Genomic DNA, 22,766 nt, shown 5'->3' on the forward strand with positions numbered 1-22,766 from the left:
TCCCTGATGGAACTAACCTCATTATCTCTAGCTTGCTTGCATATATATACCTGCCCCTGGAAATTTCCACTACATGCATCTGACGAAGTGGGTATTCACCCAGGAAAGCTCATGCTCCAAAACGTCTGTTAGTCTATAAGGTGCCACAGGATTCTTTGCTGCTTTTACATACACAAAAAGAAAAGAAAAGAACAAATCCACACCTCGAGTCAAAGTAAGAGTCAAGTCAAAGGCAACTGACCAACACAGAGTACCTTAAAAAGAGATCCCCAATGTCACGGTAATAAATAGAGGATAGATAGGTTTGACTACTGGAAAAAATCCTTTCCGACAGCACTTGGTCTCTCAACAACAAATGAAAGTTTAGCAAATCTAATGTACTCCACAGTCTATCAGTAGAGCTTTTACTTATTGTGGATTCATTGGTAGTAGAGAAAATAGGTATTATACAACCTTAGTGGTTGCCATACTTACTGTCTACTTGTCAAATGCCTTGCAACCAGACACAAAAATGTAATCAGTATGAACTTTACAGTAAGTTAACGAAGAACACACTATTTTTTTATTTAAGTGAACATTAACTGATACTAACTTCCAGTGTCAGAACACAGAGACAAATCAGAAGCCTTTACTAAGGCTGCGAGTCTGTCACAGAGGTCACGGAAGTCATGGATTCTATGACTTTCTGGGACCTCCACAGCTGCAGCTGCCGGTGTGGCTGACCCCAGGGCCGCCCGAGCAGCTGCTGGGGCAGATCCCAGGGTGAGACATCCAGGCGGCTGCTAGGGAGGCCCTGGGGCTGGCTGCTGGAGCGGACCCTGAGGCCAGCTGCTCCAGCTGCTGCTGAGGCAGCCCCGAGGGCAGCTGCATTGGCCACTGCTGGGGCAGCCCCGAGGGCTGCACAAACAATGGCCAGTGCCACTGGCCCCAGGAGCCGCTGGAGCAGCAGTGGTCCCTGAGCAGCAGGGGTTTCAGAGCGGCAGTCCCCAGGGGCCTCGGAGAAGCAGGTGGCAGGGACTGACTGCCCCCACCCTCTGCCACCAAAGCAGGGGGCAGCTGTTGGTCCCCAGGGCCCCAGGAACTGTTAAGTTTTTGTCAGGGATATTTACAGTAAAAGTCTCCATGACTAAATCTTAGCCTTACTAATCACCTCTAGTTGTGACCTAATTGAAAGCTCATAATCTCTTGATAATAAAGAAGATTTGGTTTTTCAGGTCAGTTCACCTGAGACCATTTAGCAAGACCTACAGAGTTCTGACTGAGAACAGTTTGTTTTCTTTATGCCACTTGTCAGAGAACTAGTTTCTTTAGCAAAGCCACAGATGACAGCAAATGATACTTTAAAAGCAGAATTTCCTACCAAATCCCTCAATCTACTTCCTTATTTTGATGGGGAAAAGATCAAGTCTGATTTTCTCATAATTACTATGAAGTGACAATATAACATTCTGTACCTGGGGGGAGCAACCTGTAACCCCTATATCCCTCATTTATGTATAATTGTGATCTTGCATATAAAGCAGGCCATGTGAGGTATCATGAGAAAGGTTATGATCTGCTGAAAGTCATTTTTCTATTCATATATGTGTATCATCAATACATATGAAATTATAAAAATTGTGTTATATGTTATCACTAAAACATGCTGTAATTTGGGGAATCAGACAGATATTAGCCCCCCAGAGAAGGCAGCAAGGAAAGTAACCAACAACTAGGCAGGATGTCAAACAACCCATCAACAACCACTGTCCAGCAAGGGAGCTTTAATGCAATGACACACCTGCGTGTGTTTAACTGTTTATCTTTACCAGGGAGTTTGCCTGAAGCGTTTGGTAATCTGTTCAGGTTTGCAGAGGCTAGTGTATATCCACTTTCCATTGATGAAGTGGTGAACCAATTAATAAATGTGCACTGCTCATCTTGAGCAGGGCAAGATGGTATATTCCTGAGGTACAGTGATGGGAGCTGGGGGGATTTGGTTCTGGTGCCTTTCTCTGTGTGATTCATGAGTGGCTCTGGGAGCATTCATCCAGTCTAGCTGGGTGTGGGTCTCCACATGTGGTTTCACAGAGCGATAACAGCACTTGGAGGGGTTTAATGCTGGGTCACTAGAAAGGCATTGTGAGAGACAGCCCAGGCTAGAGAGCATTAAGGGGGCTGTCATAAACAGATAAGTAAGAGTTAATAGAACAGAAGTACTTCATGTCTCTTTTGACTGTAAAGGGTTAACAAGTTCAGTGAGCCTGGCTGTCACCTGACCAGAGGACCAATCAGGGGACAGGATACTTTCAAATCTTGAGGGAGGGAAGTGTTTGTTGTGTGCTGTAGTTTTGGTGGTTGTTTCACTTCTGGGGGCTAGAGGACCAACGTGCACAGTTTCTCTCAATCTCCCTGATAATGGTTCTTATGTGCTCAAAATAGTAAGTAGAGATAGATACAGGCGGTTACGGCTTATTGTTTGTTGTTCTTATTTGAAAATGTGTTTGGGCTGGAAGGAGTTCAAATTTGTATTTTGCTGAAAGGATTTTAAATTTGTCTTGTAGACTAGGCCGGGACGGATAGTCCAGTGTCTATAGCTGACCAGACCCGTACCTATTCATTTTAAAATTGAACAGATAATTTACCATTTTTCTCTCTTATTAAAAGCTTTCTTGTTTAAGACCCTGATTTTTTTATTCTGGTGTAGACCCAGGGGCGGGGTCTGGATTCACCAGGGAATGGTTGGGGCGAAAGGAGGGAAGGGGGAGACGAAACGGCTAATTTCTCTCTGTGTTAGGATTATGTCTCTCTCGGGACAGTCTGGAGAGGGGAGAGAGAAGGAGAGAGGAAGGTGAATTTCCTCTCTGTTTAAGATTCAAGGAGTTTGAATCACAGTGATCTTCCAGGGTAACCCAGGGAGGGGAAGCCTGGGAGAGGCAATGGTGGGGGAAAGGGTTTACTTTCCTTGTGTTAAGATCCAGAAGATCTGGGTCTTGGGGTTCCTCGGGCAAGGTTTTGGGGGGACCAGAGTGTACCAGGCACTGAAATTCCTGGTTGGTGGCAGCGCTACAAGTACTAAGCTAGTAATTGAGCTTAGACGAATTCATGCTGGTACCCCATCTTTTGGACGCTAAGGTTCAGAGTGGGGAATTATACCATGACAGGGGCACAGCGGTCCCACAGTCCCAGGCTGCACCCCGGGGATCCCGTCACAAACAGTAACAACGTTTCATCAGTACTCTCTGAAGCAATGGAAATTAGAAACATGAACAGTCAAGACATTGAAATATAGAAGTATAATCTGACATGCAAAATAATCTCAAGTAACACAATGTATTGATCATACTCTGCCACATGACAGGCCCTCAACTAGTGAGGCAATGATTTCTAGAAGAGCACAGAGAAAGCAAGATTAAGACACCTGTCCAAAGGAGGGATATTTTGCTTAAATGAACAGAAAAATGAGTTTAAGTACATCAGTGTTCAAAGATAATGGAAAGTAAGACAAATGAAATGTTTTTGTTGTTATATACAATTTACTCATTGCTTTTAATTGTGGCTGGGCAGATTTTCGTTAATAAACCACTTTGAATAAATCAACCTCCTCTCCACGAGCAGTACTGAGACAGAGACAATTAGAAGTCTTGAAAAGGACTGAGATCATGACAGCAGGGAGAAAATATTTTATTCCTCCTCTTTATCATAATTTCTAATTTTCCCATATTGTACCTCATACAATTTATTTACTTGCTCTTTTTTCAGTTCTTGAAAGGTGCTGAGCACATTCAACATCCTTTGACTAAAACATGAGCAGATGACTCTCAGTACATCACATGATTTAACCTTCAAATCTCTATAACATACTTCCTGTTTCCCTCTTTGTTTGTCTTTCCACAATACGTCCATCATCCTTTCTCCACATTCACCAAGGGCACTTTTTGTCTCCCACAATAATCATGGGGAATTGAAGGCTGGTGTTGAAAGATAGCAATTTAAGTTGGGATTTTTGTTTTATAAAAAACAAAGAATTAACATAAAAGAACAAAACAAATCTAGATGGAGACAGTCTGCCAGTCCAAGATGTGGGCACAGCACTTTTTGATGCCAATTGGAAAACAAATCTAACTCTTTCCTCATTATTTGGCCTTCCCAACTATATTTAGCTGTACTGGCTTATGGTCTTCAAAAATGTGACTACAGCACCACTGGTATGTTATGTTTGAAACAATGAATATAGAAAAAAGCAGAAATCGTACAATTTATCCCCATCAGTAGACATGTCATTTTTTCACTTATTACACTGAGCAGTAAACAATCAGCAAAAGGAGCAAAATATTTGTTGCACAGCTTACTTTAACAATCATGCGAATATGAGATTAGCTTCTCTCTCACAATCACTCAACTTTAGTGCATCCCAACAGCACTTTTCTCTTACTTCTTGTGGAAACTACAAGTTCTAGGTACATTTTTTGAGTAATTCAATTTTTATGGATTTTATGATTAAGGAAAATATACAACATGAAAGATATTTTTAAACAAAAGCTGTTTGAAATATGCATTTATGCATTCAATTATTAGTAAATAAGTTCTCATTTCCAAGTATGTTAAATTAGAAATCAGGAACTCTTTAATGACTGAAACCCAAAAAAGAATCCTTCAAAAAGTGGAAGCATGGACAAATTGCTAAGGATGAGTACAAAAGAATAGTGCAAGCATGTAGGGACAAAATCAGAAGGCTAAGGCACAAAATGAATTATACTAAGCAAGGGACATAAAAGGCAATAAGAAGACATTATTTAAATACATTAGGAGCAAGGAAAATGTAGGTCATCCTCTGCCTCAGCAGAGAATGAGAGCTAATAATATCAAAAAGGCTGAGGTGTTTAATACCTACTTTGCTTCAGTCTTCACTAAAAAGGTTAATAATGACCAAATACTTAACATAATTTATATTAATATCCAGGAGAAAGGAACACAAGACAAAATAGGGAAGGAACAAGTTAAAGAATATGTAGATAAATTAGATGTATTCGAGTCATAAGGGCTTGATGAAATTCATCCTAGGGAACTTAAGGAACTAGCTGAAGCAATTTTGGAACAGTTAGCAATTATCTTCAAGAACACATGGAAACAGGTGATGTCTCAAAGGACTGTCTTTAAAAAGGGAAACAAAGAGGACTGGTGCAATTATAGACCACTTAACCTAATTTTGATACCTGGAAGGATATTGGAACAAATTATTAAACAATCAATTTGTAAGCACCTAGTAGATAATAGGGTTATAAGGAATAGCCAGTGTGGATCTCTCAAGAACAAATTATACCAAACAAACATAGTTTCCTTTTTTGACAGGGTTACTGGCTTAGTAGATGTGGGAAGCTGTAGCTGTGATATATTTTGATTTTAGTAAGGCTTTGGACACACGTGACATTCTCATAAACAAGGTGAAATGTAGTCTATAATTACTATAAAGAGGTGCACAACTGGTTAAAAGACCATATTCAAAGAGTAGTTCTCATTGGTTCACCGTCAAACTGGGTGGACACATCTATTCCACCTAGGATCTTTCCTGTGTCTTGTTCTATTCAATATTTTCACTAATGACTTGGATAATGGATTGGAGAGTATGCTATAAAAATCTGTGGATGACATCAAGCTGAGAGTGGTTGCAAGCACTTTGGAAGACAGAATCAGAATTCAAAACAACCTTGACAAATTAGATGATGGTCTGAAATCAACAAAATGAAATTCAATAAAGGCAAGTGCAAAGTATTATGTAGGAAGGAAAAATCAAATGCACAACTACAAAATGGGGAATAACTGTCTAGCAAAGGATAGGGGGATTATACTAGGATCAGAAGTTGAATGTGAGTCAACAGCGTGATGAAGTTGCAAAAAAGGCTAATATTCTGGGGTACACCAATAGGAGGGTTGCATCTAAATCATGAGAGTTAATTGTCCCCCTCTACTCAGCGCTGGTGAGGCCTCAGTTAGAGTAGTGTGTCCAGTTCTGGGCATCGCACTTTCAGAAAGAAATGGACAAACTGGAGAGAGTTCAGAGAAGAGCAACAAAAATGATTAAAGGTTTAGAAAACCTGACTATGAGAAAAGGTTAAAAAAAGATATGTTTAGCCTGGGGAAAAGAAGACTAGGGCAGAAGCTGATAATCTTCAAATACATTAAGGTCTGCTATAAAGAAACTGGTAAAAGGATGATGATCAATTGGTCTCCTTGTTACCCCAAAGATAGGACAAGAAATAATGGGCTTAATCTTCAACAACGGAGATTTATGTTGGATCTTAAAAAAAACAAACTTTCTAATGGCAAAGGTAGATAAGCTTGGGATTGGCTTTCAAGGGAGGTTGTGTAAGCCCAGTCACTGGAGGTTTTTAAGAACAGATAGGACAAACACCTGACAGTGGTGGTCTAGGTATACTTGGTCCTGCATCAGTGCACGAGGCTGGACACCTCTCAAGGTGTCTTCCAGCCCTACATTTCTACTACTCCATAAAATAATATGTAATTACCAAAAATATTTACCAATGTCCTCACAAATGCATGATTATATATTGGATTTTTATTGGATTTTAATACTGTTTTCTTACTTTTCACATTTTTCTTAGGCATTGGCTTTGAACAACAACAAAATATCTAAGATCCACCCAAAAGCCTTTCAATCAACAAAGAAGTTGCGACGGCTGTACTTGTCCCATAACCAGCTAACGGAGATCCCAGCAAATCTGCCAAAATATTTAGCAGAGCTACGGATTCATGATAATAAGGTTAAGAAAGTACAAAAGGAAGTATTTCAAGGAATGAAGGCTTTACATGTTTTGGGTACGTCCATCTTATTGGAACAGTATTAAAATGACTGCATGTCATTAGCTGACAAGAGTATTTCAGGATTGCATTAAGCAATATGGCAAACGTGCTAATAAATACAGTACAGACATCATAGCTATTTTACACACACAACTCCAAGAGCATGAGATTTCTATACAGAATGTCTGCATAATTGGGTCCTAAATCACTATGGAAATATTATAGAAGTTTTATTAGCTTTTTTTAATAAAATGTTATTTTGCCTATTTTGACAATTTTACGAACACAAGTTGGTGAAAATGCTAAACTGCTACATGTTCTTGAAAAATAGCTAAATTCAGAAAGAAATTAATCTATATCCAAATATTAATGGTCTTGTGAGGCAGCTGGCCAAAACCTTGAGTTCAGCTAGAACCGCAAATGAGAAGGCTCCCTCACAGCTCAGTCTCTTTACATATTCTTTCTATGAAGGCTAATCACTGAATTTGAGATGTCACATTTCATGGACAACGACTATGATGCTATGGATTTCACCACAGGAGAAAACAGAAAAGTTAACTCAGGATCAGGGTGGTGGGGGGAGAAGGCTCAGATTCAAAAATGCAAAATCTGCAGTAGCAGCAAAGAATATACAGTTACTGGCAACTTTTGTTTCCTACATGTAGTTTCTGTTCAAATTTTCCTTATATAGAAGTTCCTCTTTAAAGCAAGATATCTATACTGGGGGAAATTTAACATACCATTATCAATTAAAGCATCTTATTTGCTTTATGTAACTGAAATTCACAGCTACCTAACTGTACCTGCTAAGTGGGTCAGGTTGGGTAACTCTGCAGGTCAAAACATGCAATTTTTACTCAGGCAAAACTGTGACATGTAGCTCCCCAAAGAGGCCAACAGGCAGCATCTAGCTGCTCCTGTATAGCCAACAGGAGCCACTTCAAAATTCCAATTATAATCCATGGTCATAGTGAGGTTATTCCATGGAACTCCAGACTGTTTTGCAATGTAGAATTCGGGGGTGAGGATTTGCCATTTAAAAAGAAGTGTGCACAAACTGCATAATCCCAGGACAATCTCTGAATTATAGCGCAGAAATTTTAAAACTCAGTGATGTAAACCATGCTTTTTTTAAAATCAAATTACCAAAACAGTCATAATGATTACAAGTGAGGTGAAAGCAGAGTAGCTTTTAGTAAGCCTTGTATAATTAGACATACTAGAATTAACATGCAATGTGTATTAGTTTAATTATAAAATACTTGCTTTGGCAGAAATGAGCGCAAATCCTCTGGACAATGATGGAATAGAACCAGGTTCTTTTGAAGGCGTGACAGTCTATCACATCAGAATTGCAGAAGCTAAACTGACCTCAGTTCCCAAAGGTATGGGTTCTTTTTTCGGGTAAGGATATGCCTGAATAATCTATAGGACTTTCAGATGTGTGCTATGTACAATAAGAATCTTCCCCCCACACCAATGTTCTCCTGAATAACCTGATTTCATACCTATTATTTGTCTTTGAATTTCTGTAGTACAACATTATAATATTCAAAATAATTATTTCCATCCAATGGGTTCTAAATTTGTTCCTCTCTCCCCACTCCATCACAAGCAGCTGCTCATCCTTCCCATCTGCCTTTTTCATCCATGGCATGCTATTACTGAGCACTGGTAGACACTCTCTCTTGTTCTCAGTGGTTGAGGAGATTCACTTCTCCCACTGTCCCACTCTGTCCAGGTGGTGTGTGCCACCTTCACTAAAGTCAAGAAGCAGCAGAAACAGTAACGACAAACCAACAGCAAGGAGGGACAATTCAGCCTAGCCCAGAGAACAAATTAGGCCAGGTCTCCCAACAAATTACAACTCCCTCCTTTAACTTTCCTCTGGCAGCCTCTCCCAAACACTTAAGAACCATGCAGGTCTAAGAATACCTGGGAATTAGCCAGTGTCATAACTGAGAACTGCCACAGATACCTAGTCAATCTGAAATAACAGTTATTTTCTTTTTTTATTCCTCTTCCGAGTAACCTACATAATGATCAACTTTCCAAGTAATACTTCCTTTCCATTCAAATTTTAACTCTTTTTTTTTTTTTTTTTTTTTTTTTTTTTTTTGTTAACAGAGATGCTTCTCAAGAAGTTGAAGCATTAAGAATCCAAGCTTTTGATTCCACATGGAGGACAATTACTGGATATGATTTCTCCTTAATCATGCCTCTTTGTGAGCACTTAACTTTTCAGACAGGCAAAACACAGAAACTTCTCCAAAACCACTTGTCCTTGCTATATTGAGTTATGCCTAGGCTTATGATTATGAGTCATAAGTGATCTTGCACTCTTGTGCCTAATAAAACATTTAATCCCTGCTAGGCATGATTCTGCTCTGGTCTGGGAATCTGTTGATTATTCCCAAACCTGAACAGCAGCACAATCCAGTACCATCTATAGGCCTGATTCTTTCACCCTTATTTACAAGTAGATACATGGATTTCAATGAGATTATTCACGGAGTAAAGTATTACTCAACATCAGTGAAGGTGGCAGAGGTTGACCATATAAACAAAAATCCAACAAGAATAATTAAAAAGACAGACAGCAGAAATCTAAAGATACTGGACACTATAATTAAAATACTTATAAAAATATCTAATCAATTTGCCAGACTATTTAACTAATCTAGGGTAAGATAAATATATTAATTTCTATTGAAAACAGACAATGAATAATTAGTCAAAGTCCATTTATTGTTGATTTCATTATAAAATTTCAAAGAGAAAACAAATATTCAGGTCAACAATTGTTCTGAACAACAAACTATCAATTTAAACTACAAATGAAGTCTAGAAAAATCAAAAACAGTACATACATTTATATTTTCTGATCCAGATAGCAAACCCAGCACCTTTCCAACCCTCCCCAAAATAAAAAGGGAGGAAGTCGTCGAGAATTTAATAAATATAAATATTTTAATCAATTAAATTGCATTGATTTTTCTTCCCTTTAGGGCTACCATCTTCTTTACTAGAGCTTCATCTAGATGACAACAAAATTACTGCAGTTGAACTTGAGGATTTTATTCGGTACAAAGATCTTCAGAGGTAAAATGCAATATGTAGAATGATTCCTCCAAGAAGCACTACTTGGTGGAATGTCAAAATTTCCAGGACTTTCTCCATTACTTTAGGTAACCATTTTTGGGATAGGGTACAGTATAGTGAAATAGATGAAAACATTCATTTTGTAATTGCATTAGAACAATGATGTCCAAACTGTGGCCTCTTTAATGTGACTGTTAAGGGAAAACATGATAGAAGAAAATTTACATTTCCCATCTTTTGGAGTGCTGTATGATACACCAGTCTGTCTTAACAGAGTGACTAGGAGCATGTCAGGAGATACCAGGTTCAAGCAAGTACTCTAAGTGCTTCAGGTACTCAGACTCTAGAGCCTCTAAATAGCTGGCTGGTTCAGTCTACTCCACCAACTAACTTCAAACCACCTCCTCCCAGATCTCCACATACCCTGCCTCCATGATCACTGCTCCCAACCTTCTCCTAATTGACACGATTATCTCCTCTGCTGGAAACCTATTGCCCTCCTGCGCAGTGTAAGGAAAAAGCAGCAGCAGAGTCATCATATTGATTTTTGCTGGCATTTCTGCTCAGCAGATTCATCATAAATGTTTCCTGGTATTCTTTTCCCCTCTCAGGAGGAGAGGGTGAGTGAAGAATAAAGTAGCCTCTGAGCTTCTGCTCCTTTAAGAGGTGGGGAGCAAGGTACTGAGAAAGTGGAGAGCTGGCTGGAGTCATGCAGTTCTTCACAAGGGGGGAAAAGGGGAAAAAGCAGTATCTAATACAGGAGGAACTAGGGCACCCAGCAGAGAGTGCATGGGAAAATGGCAGGAGAGTATAAGTAGGAGAGTTCCTCTCCAAGGCCCAGCTGGTACTCTGAAAAAATGGCTGAGTAACTTTGAATCTAGAATTTGCTCTTAGAAACCTAAGCTGGGAGCTGCTTGCAAGACTTCCAGTTCAGTCTAAGAAACTAGAATAGAGGGAAGTGAAGAGAGCTTTACATTGTCCTTCCCTTCCTCAATTTTGTCCCCTTAAAATTTTTGAAACAATATTTTTAGCTCTGCAGCTTGTCACTATCTGAGACTAAGTTAAAGTGTGAGTGACAATTTATGTGAAGAGGAAATCTGAAAGGAGAAAATAAAAGTGAGGTACAGTAACTACTCCGGAGAATTTTGGGGATATGAAGAGTTACACTAAGCTGAAAATGACTAAATTTAGTTCTATAAAAATTTTAATTTTTCCTGATACCGTGTCTATATTATAACAATACAAAAATATTTTTCATTGTGCATAAACATATTGATTTGGTATACTATTTGTTTAAATGTGACAGGTTTCAGAGTGGTAGCCGTATTAGTCTGTATCAGCAAAAAGAATGAAGAGTGCTTGTGGCATCTAAGAGACTAACAAATTTATTTGGGCATAAGCTTTCATGGGCTAAAACCAACTTCATCGGACGCATGCAGTGGAAAATACAGTAGAAAGATATATAAACACAGAGAACATGAAAAAATGTGTGTTGCCATAGCAACTCTAACAAGACTAATCAATTAAGGTGGGCTATTATCAGCAGGAGAAAAAAAACTTTTGTAGTGATAATCAGGATGGCCCCATTTCCAACAGTTGACAAGAACGTGTGAGTAACAGCAGAGGAAAAATTAGCATGGGGAAATAGTTTTTACTTTGTTATGACCCATCCACTCCCAGTCTTTATTCAATCCTAATTTAATGGTGTCCAGTTTGCAAATTAATTCCAATTCTGCAGTTTCTTGTTGGAGTCCGGTTTTTTTGTTGGAGAACTGTAACTTTTAGGTTTGTAATCGAGTGACCCAGGAGGCTGAAGTGTTCTCCGACTGTTTTTTGAATGTTATAATTCTTGACGTCTGATTTGTGTCCATTTACTCTTTGCCGTAGAGACTGTCCGATTTGGCCAATGTACATGACAAAGGGGCATTGCTGGCACATGATGGCATATATCACATTGGTAGATGTGCAGATGAATGAGCCTCTAATGGTGTGGCTGATGTGATTAGGTCCTATGATGGTGTCCATGTAAAGAGTATGGTTTATTTCTACAAAAATTGCTGATTTTTTGTTTTGTTTTTAATGTTTGCTCCTGATTGAATAACTATTGCATACCAACTGAATACCTAATGTACAACTGTCCAAATATTGTCCTTTAAATGGAGCTAAATTGAGCAAATGTTCTGTTCCAGATTAGTTCCACAGACCAATGCTGATTTATTTTATAGCAAAATTAACATTTTTTTCTTTTCTGATTTTTAGTTTTCTCCTGTATACTCCTGTGTGCAAAACTTGATTGAAAAGGATGCTCAGCAATGCTGTCATAAATCACTATGTATCAGCAGTTAAGCTTTCTTGTCTTATTTCTAGGTTGGGACTGGGAAACAATAAAATCAAAGATGTGGAAAATGGAAGTTTTTCCAGTATACCAAATGTACGAGAAATACATCTAGAAAACAACAAACTGAAAAAGGTTCCTCTTGGACTACCTGATCTGAAATATCTGCAGGTAATATACAACTACAAATGGTTTTATTTTTTGTTTTTTTATGCTGCTTAGGGAACATAATTACTTTAACAGTTACATATCTTGGATACTGTTCTTACAACAGATACTCCTGGGGGAATTCTGTGCATCAGTGGACATGCAGAATTCATTTGTCTCGAATCATTTTGTATTTTCCTGCATAAAAATATTTTGCCTAATAAATTCTGCAGTTATGCCTTTTGCCCAGCAGAGGCTGCCTTGGCGCCAGAACAGCCAGCTGCGTTCATGCCAGCTGTTCTAGTGCCACAGCGGCCTCTGGTGGGCAAAAGGCGGAACTGCATCACTTAGACATAATGTGGGGAAAAATACAAAATTCGATGCTCAGTGCTGCAGAATTCCCCTAGCACCCTGCCCGCGGAGTCAGGTTAGGACAGAGTGGGGCACACACGGCTGCTGCGGGGGGAGGTCACAAATTGGGGCTCAGAATGGCTAGTGTGGGGGACACATCGAAGCATGGGCTCAGGAGCTAATGAGGTGACAGCTTTGAGCCTGGTGATGGGGCTGCAGAGACCCATGGAGATGAGGGGTAAGGGGACAAGGGCAGATCTGCCTGATTGAATGGGAGAGGTTTGGGGTCAGCCAGGGTCTGCATCGGGGAAGCTTCCCAACACCTTCCCACCCCCCTCTAAAAAAAACCCAAAACTTCCCACCCACACCCTCCAGCTTCACTCCCAGGCTCATCTCTCCCGCTCAGTTCTTCCGTTACCCCTGACTGCCCCAAGCCTTTGCACTGTTTCTGATAAGTACAGGAAATAGAGTTCTGTATTACAATTTAAATGAATTACACAAAGTTCTGTATTACTATGCCTCGTAAGGAATCTATTTGTCAAAAAAAAAAAATTACAGAATCTTTTTTTTTTTTGGTCTGTATTGTTACAGACATACTTGCTGACAGATATTTTGAAATAAATTACCAAAATAATAACAACTGACATTACATATTATTTTGACAAATAAAATACGCAGAATTTTGCAGAATTTTCAAATATTGTGTGCAGAATTTTTTTTTGTGCCTATTTTTTGGCCCAGAATTCCTCCATGAGTAACCAGACAAATGGGAAATAATGTATGTGTTTGAAGGGATAACCAAGTGCAAGTAGCAGAATCACTCAACATAAGCAATTCTTTGCAAAGAAACAACAGCCCAAAAGGTGTTTTGTGTGGTAAAATAATATCTAAAAACAATTGACCACTGGCCCACCAAAACAGGACAAATAGGTAATAAGTAAATTTGTAACAGAGGCTTGTACACAGACGGGCTGGGACTGAAATATTTTCATCTCATGTTGAAAAACATTTATTTCCAAACCTACAAATTTATGAGATTACCTATTAAAATCAAGTTGAAACTGAAATGTAGAGGGGGAAATCAAGGTGAAATGAATGATGCAGGTTTAAGGTTTGGCATTTAGGAACACGCCAAGGTTTGAACAGGTCAGAATCCAAAATACTTTCATATGCAATACAAGATTGCATAAGTGGGAGGAGAAAAGCAAGCTGGCAATCAGAATGATGGAACTTTAACTTTAAGGTCTGATATTTCACAATCTGCCATGTCTATGACTTTATTCTACTGCAAAGCCCATAAAAGACTGTTACTCACCTTTGTAACTGTTGTTCTTCGAGATGTGTTGCTCATATCCATTCCAGTTAGGTGTGCGCGCGCCACGTGCACGTTCGTCGGAAAACTTTTTACCCTAGCAACACTCGGCGGGTCAGCTGGGCGCCCCCTGGAGTGGCGCAGCTATGGCACCGGATATATACCCCAGCCGACCCGGCCACCCTTCAGTTCCTTCTTACCGCCCGTGTCGGTCGTTGGAACAGTGGAGTGCGGCTTAGCTGACCTCCACCTTCCCTAGCTACTCGTAGTTTTTTCTCGTTGTTGTATACATAGTTGTTCTTGTGTGTATGTATCAATGAGATTATTCACGGAGTAAAGTATTACTCAACATCAGTGAAGGTGGCAGAGGTTGACCATATAAACAAAAATCCAACAAGAATAATTAAAAAGACAGACAGCAGAAATCTAGCCCATGCTCACCGGGTTTCAAACCGGTGCTCGGCTGCTCACAGGCCGATGCCAACAGGAGACCACACGACTCCTGTTTGAAGTGCCTCGGGGAATCGCACTTAACTGCTAAGTGCTCGATTTGCAAGGCTTTCAAGCCGCGAACTAAAAAAGGAGCGGGACATCAAGACTAAAACAGCTCCTCATGGAAGCGGCCTTGACACCACCACCTTCGGCACCGAGCGCCAGTCAGTTGGTGAGCAGAGGCACTCCCATGGCACCTGAACGCACTGGTACACCTAAAGACTCCTGGCACCGGCCACCACCGGCACCGAAGTCGACTCCACGTCGCTCTGTCTCCCCGAGGCCGAAAAAGGCTAAGACTCTTGCTGCCTTGGTGACGCCCACGCCGCAGCCAAAGAGTGTGCCCAGATCGGACCGCCCGGTGCCGATAACCGCCGCGGCACCAACGAAATCGGCACTGTCGATTCTGGTCCTGCGCGGGCCATCAAGTCTGGCGCCTGATATCTCCCCGGCGCGTACCACGGTAGAGCTCACCATGCCATCCACCCCAGAGGCATTTTTGGCAGCGAGAGACTTGATCGCCTCATGGATGCGGCACTGCCCCTACCCCCGGCACCGCCGGTGTGAGTAATCCAATCTTTGGGCAAGCCGACCTTGAGCAGACCATTGTCTGTCGGCTCAGTGGATGGCACCGTTCAAGATCGCGGTCCCGCAGACACTCCCGGTCGAGACGACACTCCCGCTCTCGACGCCGCTCGCAATCCCGGCACCGTTCCTCTACACGGCACCGATCAGACTTGCGGCACCGGTCGGACTCACGCTCTCCACCTCGCTATTCACGGCACCGCTCTAGTTCCCGGCGCTGACCCAGGCACCGTACCTCCCGGAGCCGCTCACATCGCAGGGACTCGAGATCCCAGTCGACCTCCCGGCACTGGTCTGGTCGCAGGTCCCGGTCTCAATCACGGTACCGTTCGGAATACCGGCACCAGTCCCCGCTACAGAGGGGAGCGAGGTCTGTCGGAACCTCAGCCCAAGATTTCTCTGCTCCTCCATGGCCCTCCAGGCAGACGTCGGTGTCCTCCCACACGGACAGTTACTACGACCAGGACCGCGATACGGAGGTGCCTACCGGGGTCTTCCAGGACGTCCGGCCTCAGGACATGGGACCTCAACAGTGGTCGTTTTGCACACCCTGGGCGTACCACCAGGCCCAGGGTGCGCCTTTGGCCCAGACCCGCTCCGCTCCCTCGGAGCATCAGGCACCTGAGGCCACCATCAGCCGTCCCCTTCCAGCTGAGACAGAGGAGCAGATGATCCATCCGCCAGGCTCCCCAGTACCGCTAGAACAGGAACCGACCCATGACCAAGAGGCCATTCAGGACCCTCTCATCCCCGGAGTATCATCCTCCTCTTCTGTGGATGAGGCGGTGGCAGGGACCTTGTCATCAGGGCCCCCACCGATAGACCTCAGAGCTCATCAGGACCTCCTTAGAAGGGTGGCGCTTAACATTAACCTCCCAGTAGAGGAAGTCCCGGAAGTCAAGGACCCCGTCGTGAGCATCCTGTTGGCAGATACCCCTACTAGTGTGGCTCTGCCATTCATTAAGACCATCCAGACCACTGCCGACTCCTTATGGGAGTCCCCAGCCTCCATTCCCCCTATGGCAAAGGGAGTCGAGAGGAAATACATGGTACCCTCTCGGGGGTACAAATACCTGTACGTCCACCCTCCTCATTAGTTGTCCAATCGGTCAACGAAAGGGAACGCCATGGCCAATAGGCACCAGCCTCCAAATTTAACGAGGCTAGGCGGATGGACCTACTGGGCTGCAAGGTGTATTCGGCAGGTGCCCTGCAGCTTCAGGTGGCCAATCAGCAGGCTCTCCTGAGCCGTTATAGCTACAACACCTGGGCGGAGATGGGTAGGTTCACAGAACTACTACCCCAGGACTAGCGCCAAGAATTTGAAAAATTCCTAGAAGAAGGGAAGAAGGTGGCCAGAACCTCCCTCCAAGCTTCTCTCGATGCGGCCGACTCGGCAGCCAGAACTCTAGCCTCAGGTATCACCATGAGGCGTGTCTCCTGGCTCCAGGTCTCCAGCCTGCCACCCAAGTTCCAGTACACCATCCAGGACTTACCCTTTGATGGCAAGGGTTTGTTCTCTGAGAAAACTGACCCCAGGTTGCAGGGTTTAAAAGACAACAGGGTCATCATGCGCTCGTTGGGCATGCATACCCCCGTGACCCAACGTAGACCCTTCTGGCTCAACCCCACCGCCCGTACTTTGTGCCCCGGCACAGGCAAGACTTCAGTAAAAGGCGCAGGCGGGGTGGCCGTAGACGCCAGTCCGGGCCCCAAGGGGGTCAAAACCACGGGCCCCCAAAGGCACCTCCGGGGCCTAAGTCTACCTTTTGAAGGTACACACGAGGATGGCATACCAGTTTCAGGACAGGATCCTTCTCCTCCCTTCTCTAACCATCTCTCCTACTTCTTCCTGGCGTGGTCCCAGCTGACCTCAGATCTCTGGGTCCTACGCACGGTGAAACAAGGATACCATCTCCAATTTGTTTCATCTCTGCCTTCTCACCCCCCAACCCAGTCCCTCTTCAGGGACCCCTCTCACGAGCAAGTCCTCTTACAGGAGGTGCAGTCTCTCCTTGCCGCAGGAGCAATAGAGGAGGTCCCATCAGACGAGAAGGGGAAGGGGTTTTACTCCCGCTACTTTCTGATTCCCAACTCCAAGGGAAGCCTCAGGCCTATCTTAGAACTGCGAGGCCTCAACAAGTTCATGGTCAAGTTGAAGTTCCGCATGGTCTCCCTGGGGACTATCATCCTGTCCTTGGATCCTGGAGACTGGTATGCCGCCCTCGACATGAAGGACGCACACTTCCACATCGCCATCTTTCCTCCGCATAGGAGGTATCTCCGCTTTGTGGCCAATCACCAGCACTTCCAATTCACTGTCCTCCCCTTTGGCCTCTCCATGGCCCTAAGTGTGTTTACGAAGTGCATGGCTGTCGTTGCCACCTACCTCCTCCGGCAGCAGATACATGTATTTCCATATCTGGACGACTGACTCATCAAGGGAACCTCCCAGACGCAGGTCCGACAGCACGTGGGCATAGTCACAGACCTATTCTCCCGGTTGGGGCTGCTCCTCAATGCGGAAAAGTCCACCCTGGTCCCCACACAAAGGCTGGACTTCATAGGGACAACCCTGGACTCCACTCAAGCCAGGGCCTACCTCCCTCAGCTGCATTTCCAGGCGATTGCGACGAACATTCGAGGCCTGCAGACCTCCCCAACCACCTCGGCTCGCACGTGTCTTGGTCTACTGGGCCACATGGCCTCATGTACTTATGTGACCAAATATGCCAGGCTCCGCCTGTGGCCCCTTGAGATGTGGCTCAATTCGGTATACCATCCAGGCAGGGACCCAATAGAAGTTCTGGTGACAGTCCCCCCGAGCACCTTACGCTCCCTCAACTGGTGGCTAACTCCCTCCCTGGTGTGTGCAGGGCTACTGTTCCATCCACCACAGCCCTCACTGTCCCTAATGACAGATGCGTCATCTCTCGGTTGGGGGGCTCACCTAGGTCACCTTCGTATGCAGGGTCTTTGGTCATCACAGGAGCTGACACTCCACATAAACATCCGGGAGCTAAGAGCAGTCCGCCTCGTGTGTCAGGCGTTTCAGCAACATCTTCACGGCCGTTGTGTCTCAGTGTTTACGGACAACACAACGGCCATGTATTATATCAACAAACGGAGGGACTCGCTCTTCTCTCCTGTGTCAAGAGACCATTCGACTCTGGGACTTCTGCATAGCCCACTCGATAGACCTGGTGGCGTCCTTTCTTCCGGGGGTTCGGAACACTCTGGCGGATCAGCTGAGCAGATCCTTCCTCTGTCATGAATGGTCGATAAGACCAGACGTTATTCATTCGATCTTCCAGAGGTGGGAGTTTCCCCTCATAGACTTGTTCGCCTCTCGCACGAACAGGAAGTGCCAAGCGTTCTGCTCCTTCCAGGGTCTTTCACCGGGGTCGATTATGGACGCATTCCTCATGTCGTGGAGGCACCACCTGCTCTATGCCTTCCCACCATTCCCTCTGGTTCATAAGGTCCTAATAAAACTCCGCAGGGACAGAGCGCATCTAATTCTGATTGCGCCAGCGTGGCCCTGGCCCAGACAGCACTGGTACACCACTCTGCTCGACCTGTCCATGGCCAGCCCAGTTACCCTGCCACTCCTCCGACCTCATAACGCAGGACCATGGCAGTCTTCGCCACCCAGATCATGCAGGCCCTCCACCTCACGGCGTGGCTTCTGCATAGCTGAACACATCGGAGTTACGCTGGTTCCGCTCGGTACAGCATATTCTCCTAAGTAGCAGAAAGCCTTCCACTCGTCCACGTACCTGGCCAAGTGGGAACGTTTCTCCTGCTAGTGTACAAACACGGAACTTACTCCTTTAGAGGCCTCGATCCCCATTGTTCTGGACTATCTCTGGTCTCTTAAGCAACAGGGCTGGTGATATCTTCTCTGAGGGTAACTTGGCGGCTATCTCCACATTCCATCCTGGAGAAAGTGGCCACTCCATGTTTCCCACCCCTAGTCACCAGGTTCCTTAAGGGCCTGGAGCGCCTCTACCCCTAGTACGCCGCCCGGCCCCCACCTGGGATCTCAACTTAGTCCTAAGCAGACTTATGCATCCGCCATTTGAGCCATTAGCGACTTGCTCGCTCCTGTACCTGTCGTGGAGACAGTCTTCCTAGTGGCCATTACATTGACAAAAGGTTTCTGAACTTTGGGTGTTACGGTGGACCCACCGTATACGTCTTTCACAAGGACAAGGTACAGTTGCGACCTCATCCGTGTTCCTTCCTAAGGTAGTGTCAGCCTTCCATACCAACCAAGACATCTTCCTCCCGGTCTCTTTCCAAGCCTCACTCTTCTCGACGGGAGCAGCAGTTACACTCCTTAGATGTCCGTAGGGCGCTCGCTTTTTATATCGAGCGGACAAAGCCCTTCCGGAAGTCCCCCAGCTGTTCGTGGAAGTCACTGAACGGATGAAAGGTCTACCGGTCTCCTCCCAAAGATTTCCTCTTGGGTAACAGCGTGCATACGCACATGCTATCACCTGGCTCATGTCCCCGGGCCATCTCACTGCGCATTCAACCAGAGCTCAGGCTTCATCAGCAGCTTTCCTGGCCCACGTGCCTATCCAGGAGATATGCCGTTCAGCGACCTGTATCATCGTCCACACCTTTGCTTCGCACTATGCTCTGGTCCAACAGTTAGAGATGATGCAGCCTTTGCACAGCAGTTTCTGCACGCTCCACATCTCACTCCGACCCCCTCCGCCAGTAAGCTTGGAACACCTAACTGAATGGATATGAGAAATCACTCGAAGAAGAAAGACGGTTACTCCCTTGTAACTGTTGTTCTTCGAGATGGTTGCCATATCCATTCCAAATCCATCCTCCCTTCCCACTGTCCGAGTAGCCGCGGAACTGAAGGGTGGCCGGGTCGGCTGGGGTATATATCCGGTGCCATAGCGGTGCCACTCCAGAGGGCGCCCAGCTGACCCGCCGAGTGTTGCTAGGGTAAAAAGTTTTCCGACGAACGTGCACGTGGCGCGCGCACACCTAACTGGAATGGATATGAGCAACACATCTCAAAGAACAACAGTTACAAGGGTGAGTAACAGTCTTTTATGGGCTTTGCTGTAGAATAAAGTCATAGACATGGCAGATTGTGAAATATTAGACCTTAAAGTTAAAGTTCCATCATTCTGATTGCCAGCTTGCTTTTCTCCTCCCACTTATGCAATCTTGTATTGCATATGAAAGTATTTTGGATTCTGACCTGTTCTAACCTTGGCGTGTTCCTTACATCCAACTGCTCTACCGAAAATCCAAATTATAATATTTTTTTTGTCAGTGACTGCATCAGTATGTTTTTCCCTACTTTATCTACTAAACGTTATCACATATTTTTCTCTTTCTTATTCCTACAGGTTGTCTTCCTTCACTCTAATAATATTGCAAAAGTGGGAGTAAATGATTTCTGTCCAACAGGAGGAAGCATGATGAAGACATTATACAGTGGCATTAGCTTATTCAACAACCCTGTGAAATACTGGGAAGTTCAACCTGCAACGTTCCGTTGTATTTTAGGCAGAAATAGCGTGCAGCTTGGGAATTACTGAAAGCGATACAGAAGTTTGCATATTCCAAAACTATGTTTAAATAGACATGTTATGTTGCTGGTTTTACAATACTTGAAATCTATTGTAAAAGGGCAATTTTACACCCTTTAACCAGTTTACAAAATATTTACACTAATTTAGAAATTGTAAACTAGAAACACAATATACTTTAGCAGTCCTTTGTTTTATCTGATGTTAAACTTACATTTTTGAGTAAATTATGCAAAAACCTTGATTTTCAAGGAAAGGACGACTCTTGGAAACTGAACTGGAAACTGTACTTTGATGTTTCCTATTACAGATTTTAAATTGTTTACTTAAATCTACTTTGTCTGTTTTTTTCCCAATACAGAAGCAATGCAAAGCATTAAGTAAAAAAAAAAAATTCTATCATGACTTTTTTCAGTACTGAAAATATTTTATTTTAAAAAGTGTATATAGAATGCATAAAAATTTGCAAACAAAAAATATCAGATGTACTGTGTCAGATTTTTCACTGGTAAAATAAATTGACTAAGAGCAATTAAAAAGGTATGGTAATTCAAATCTGATGTTGCTCTAGTTCTTCTAATGTCACTAAACCAGATTATATTTAGTCTTTTTAATTAAATGAAATTGGGTTTGATACCTTAGAATTAAGACCTTAAAAACGCTTAGCTTTTTAGTATTTATTGTTGCAACTCTTAACCATAAAATGTCCATCAGTGTTTTGCTACCAACGTAATTGTATGCTCTCTGAATACTAAAAGGCAGCATTCAAAATTTACCATCGGCTTCAAGCTTATTAGGAGCTGTTATTAAAAGCTCTGTAGGGCAGCACAAAAATAGTAACATTTTATATATATAAATTGTAATCATGTTCTTTACTTTAAATATGATTTTTTACATTTTTGACATTACATAAACCACATTAATAGTAATTAATTATCTAAAAGTACTCTAACATTGCTGAATATAAGCAACGTATAATATAAATGTAATTGACATAACTGCTTATGTTGGATAATATGCAAAATATGAAATACTGACAGTACTGTATAAAATGGATATTTTATATATCTATTTAGTGTATATTTGTTACCCCTATTCATCATAAATTAAATGAACTTAAAGATTACCCTGAAATGTAAGTCTTTTAATAAAAAGGTTGGATTGAAGCCAAGTTATTTTGTCATGCTTTGGTCTGTCCTGTCTGAGTGGAATATCGATAACATGTACATCATCACTCACCACTCAGTTTATTATTTTTTAAGCATTATTTTTGCAACATACTCCCAGCACACCATTATAAATATTGATATGTATAATTTCTGTAGGTATTTCAAAGCAAACTCTGATAGTTCTTTTTAGGCTTTCCTTGTATTATTCTTTGTTCCAGTTCTACACACATTGAAAATAATTTAATACTATATTTTCTTTTACTAAAGCTCCAAGTTCCGTGTTTTCTTTATTTGAAGTTCTAGTGGAAAGTGATGAAGAAAGGTACTGTATGCAAGCAATATTGCAAGAAAATTCAACTGCCCTCTCCCTCTCACTTTTTTCTCTTAGATGATGTTCAAAAAGATTATTCACTTTGTTATCTAGAAGTCTTTAGATAAAGTCTTCTAAACATTCTCCATTCAGCACAATTTCTTATTTTGACTTTAACCCCACAGTCTTTTCTGATTGTACTGCACAATTTTTGTGATCAGAAAAGTTTCTGGAATATGAGTCAAAACAAGAAGAAAAGAGAGTTTTTCAAGACAAATGAGAGAATTTATATTTTTTCACAAAGGTAAAAGATAAAATTCAAAGCCTAATTTGTCAGCAAATGATTGCTATTCCCAAGGAGTATAACGTGTCGGCACTACGACACGATGCACCGTGAAAAATATGATGCATTCACTGGAAAAATCCAAGAGGAAAAAGTTCAGCAACTTAAAGCAAGATTTGCCCAGCAAAGAAATTTCTTTTCGGGGATTAACAAGACTATTGAAGATTCAGTAAGAGCAAGTTTTGTGATAAGCGAAATGATAGCTAAATCATCGTGACCTTTTACAGAGCTTATTCGTAAAAGAATGTCTTATGA

At 42.8% G+C, this 22,766-nt stretch overlaps 2 protein-coding genes across 4 annotated transcripts in view; one reads left to right on the forward strand and one right to left on the reverse strand.

The window, feature by feature from the left end:
• ASPN (asporin) overlaps positions 1–21,275 on the forward strand; it is a 29,011-nt gene extending 7,736 nt beyond the window's left edge. Inside the window, exons 3-7 of the mRNA XM_032785874.2 lie at positions 6,603–6,816; positions 8,076–8,186; positions 9,810–9,903; positions 12,271–12,409; positions 20,507–21,275. Coding sequence (XP_032641765.1) covers positions 6,603–6,816; positions 8,076–8,186; positions 9,810–9,903; positions 12,271–12,409; positions 20,507–20,698 — 750 coding nt within the window. The 3' untranslated portion in view covers positions 20,699–21,275. The remainder of the gene's footprint in view (positions 1–6,602; positions 6,817–8,075; positions 8,187–9,809; positions 9,904–12,270; positions 12,410–20,506) is intronic.
• Positions 1–22,766, reverse strand: part of CENPP (centromere protein P) — a 306,990-nt gene that overhangs the window by 140,876 nt on the left and 143,348 nt on the right. The window lies entirely within an intron of this gene.

The sequence above is a fragment of the Chelonoidis abingdonii genome, chromosome 16 (genome assembly GCF_003597395.2).
Source record: "Chelonoidis abingdonii isolate Lonesome George chromosome 16, CheloAbing_2.0, whole genome shotgun sequence".
Lineage (NCBI taxonomy): Eukaryota > Metazoa > Chordata > Testudines > Testudinidae > Chelonoidis > Chelonoidis abingdonii.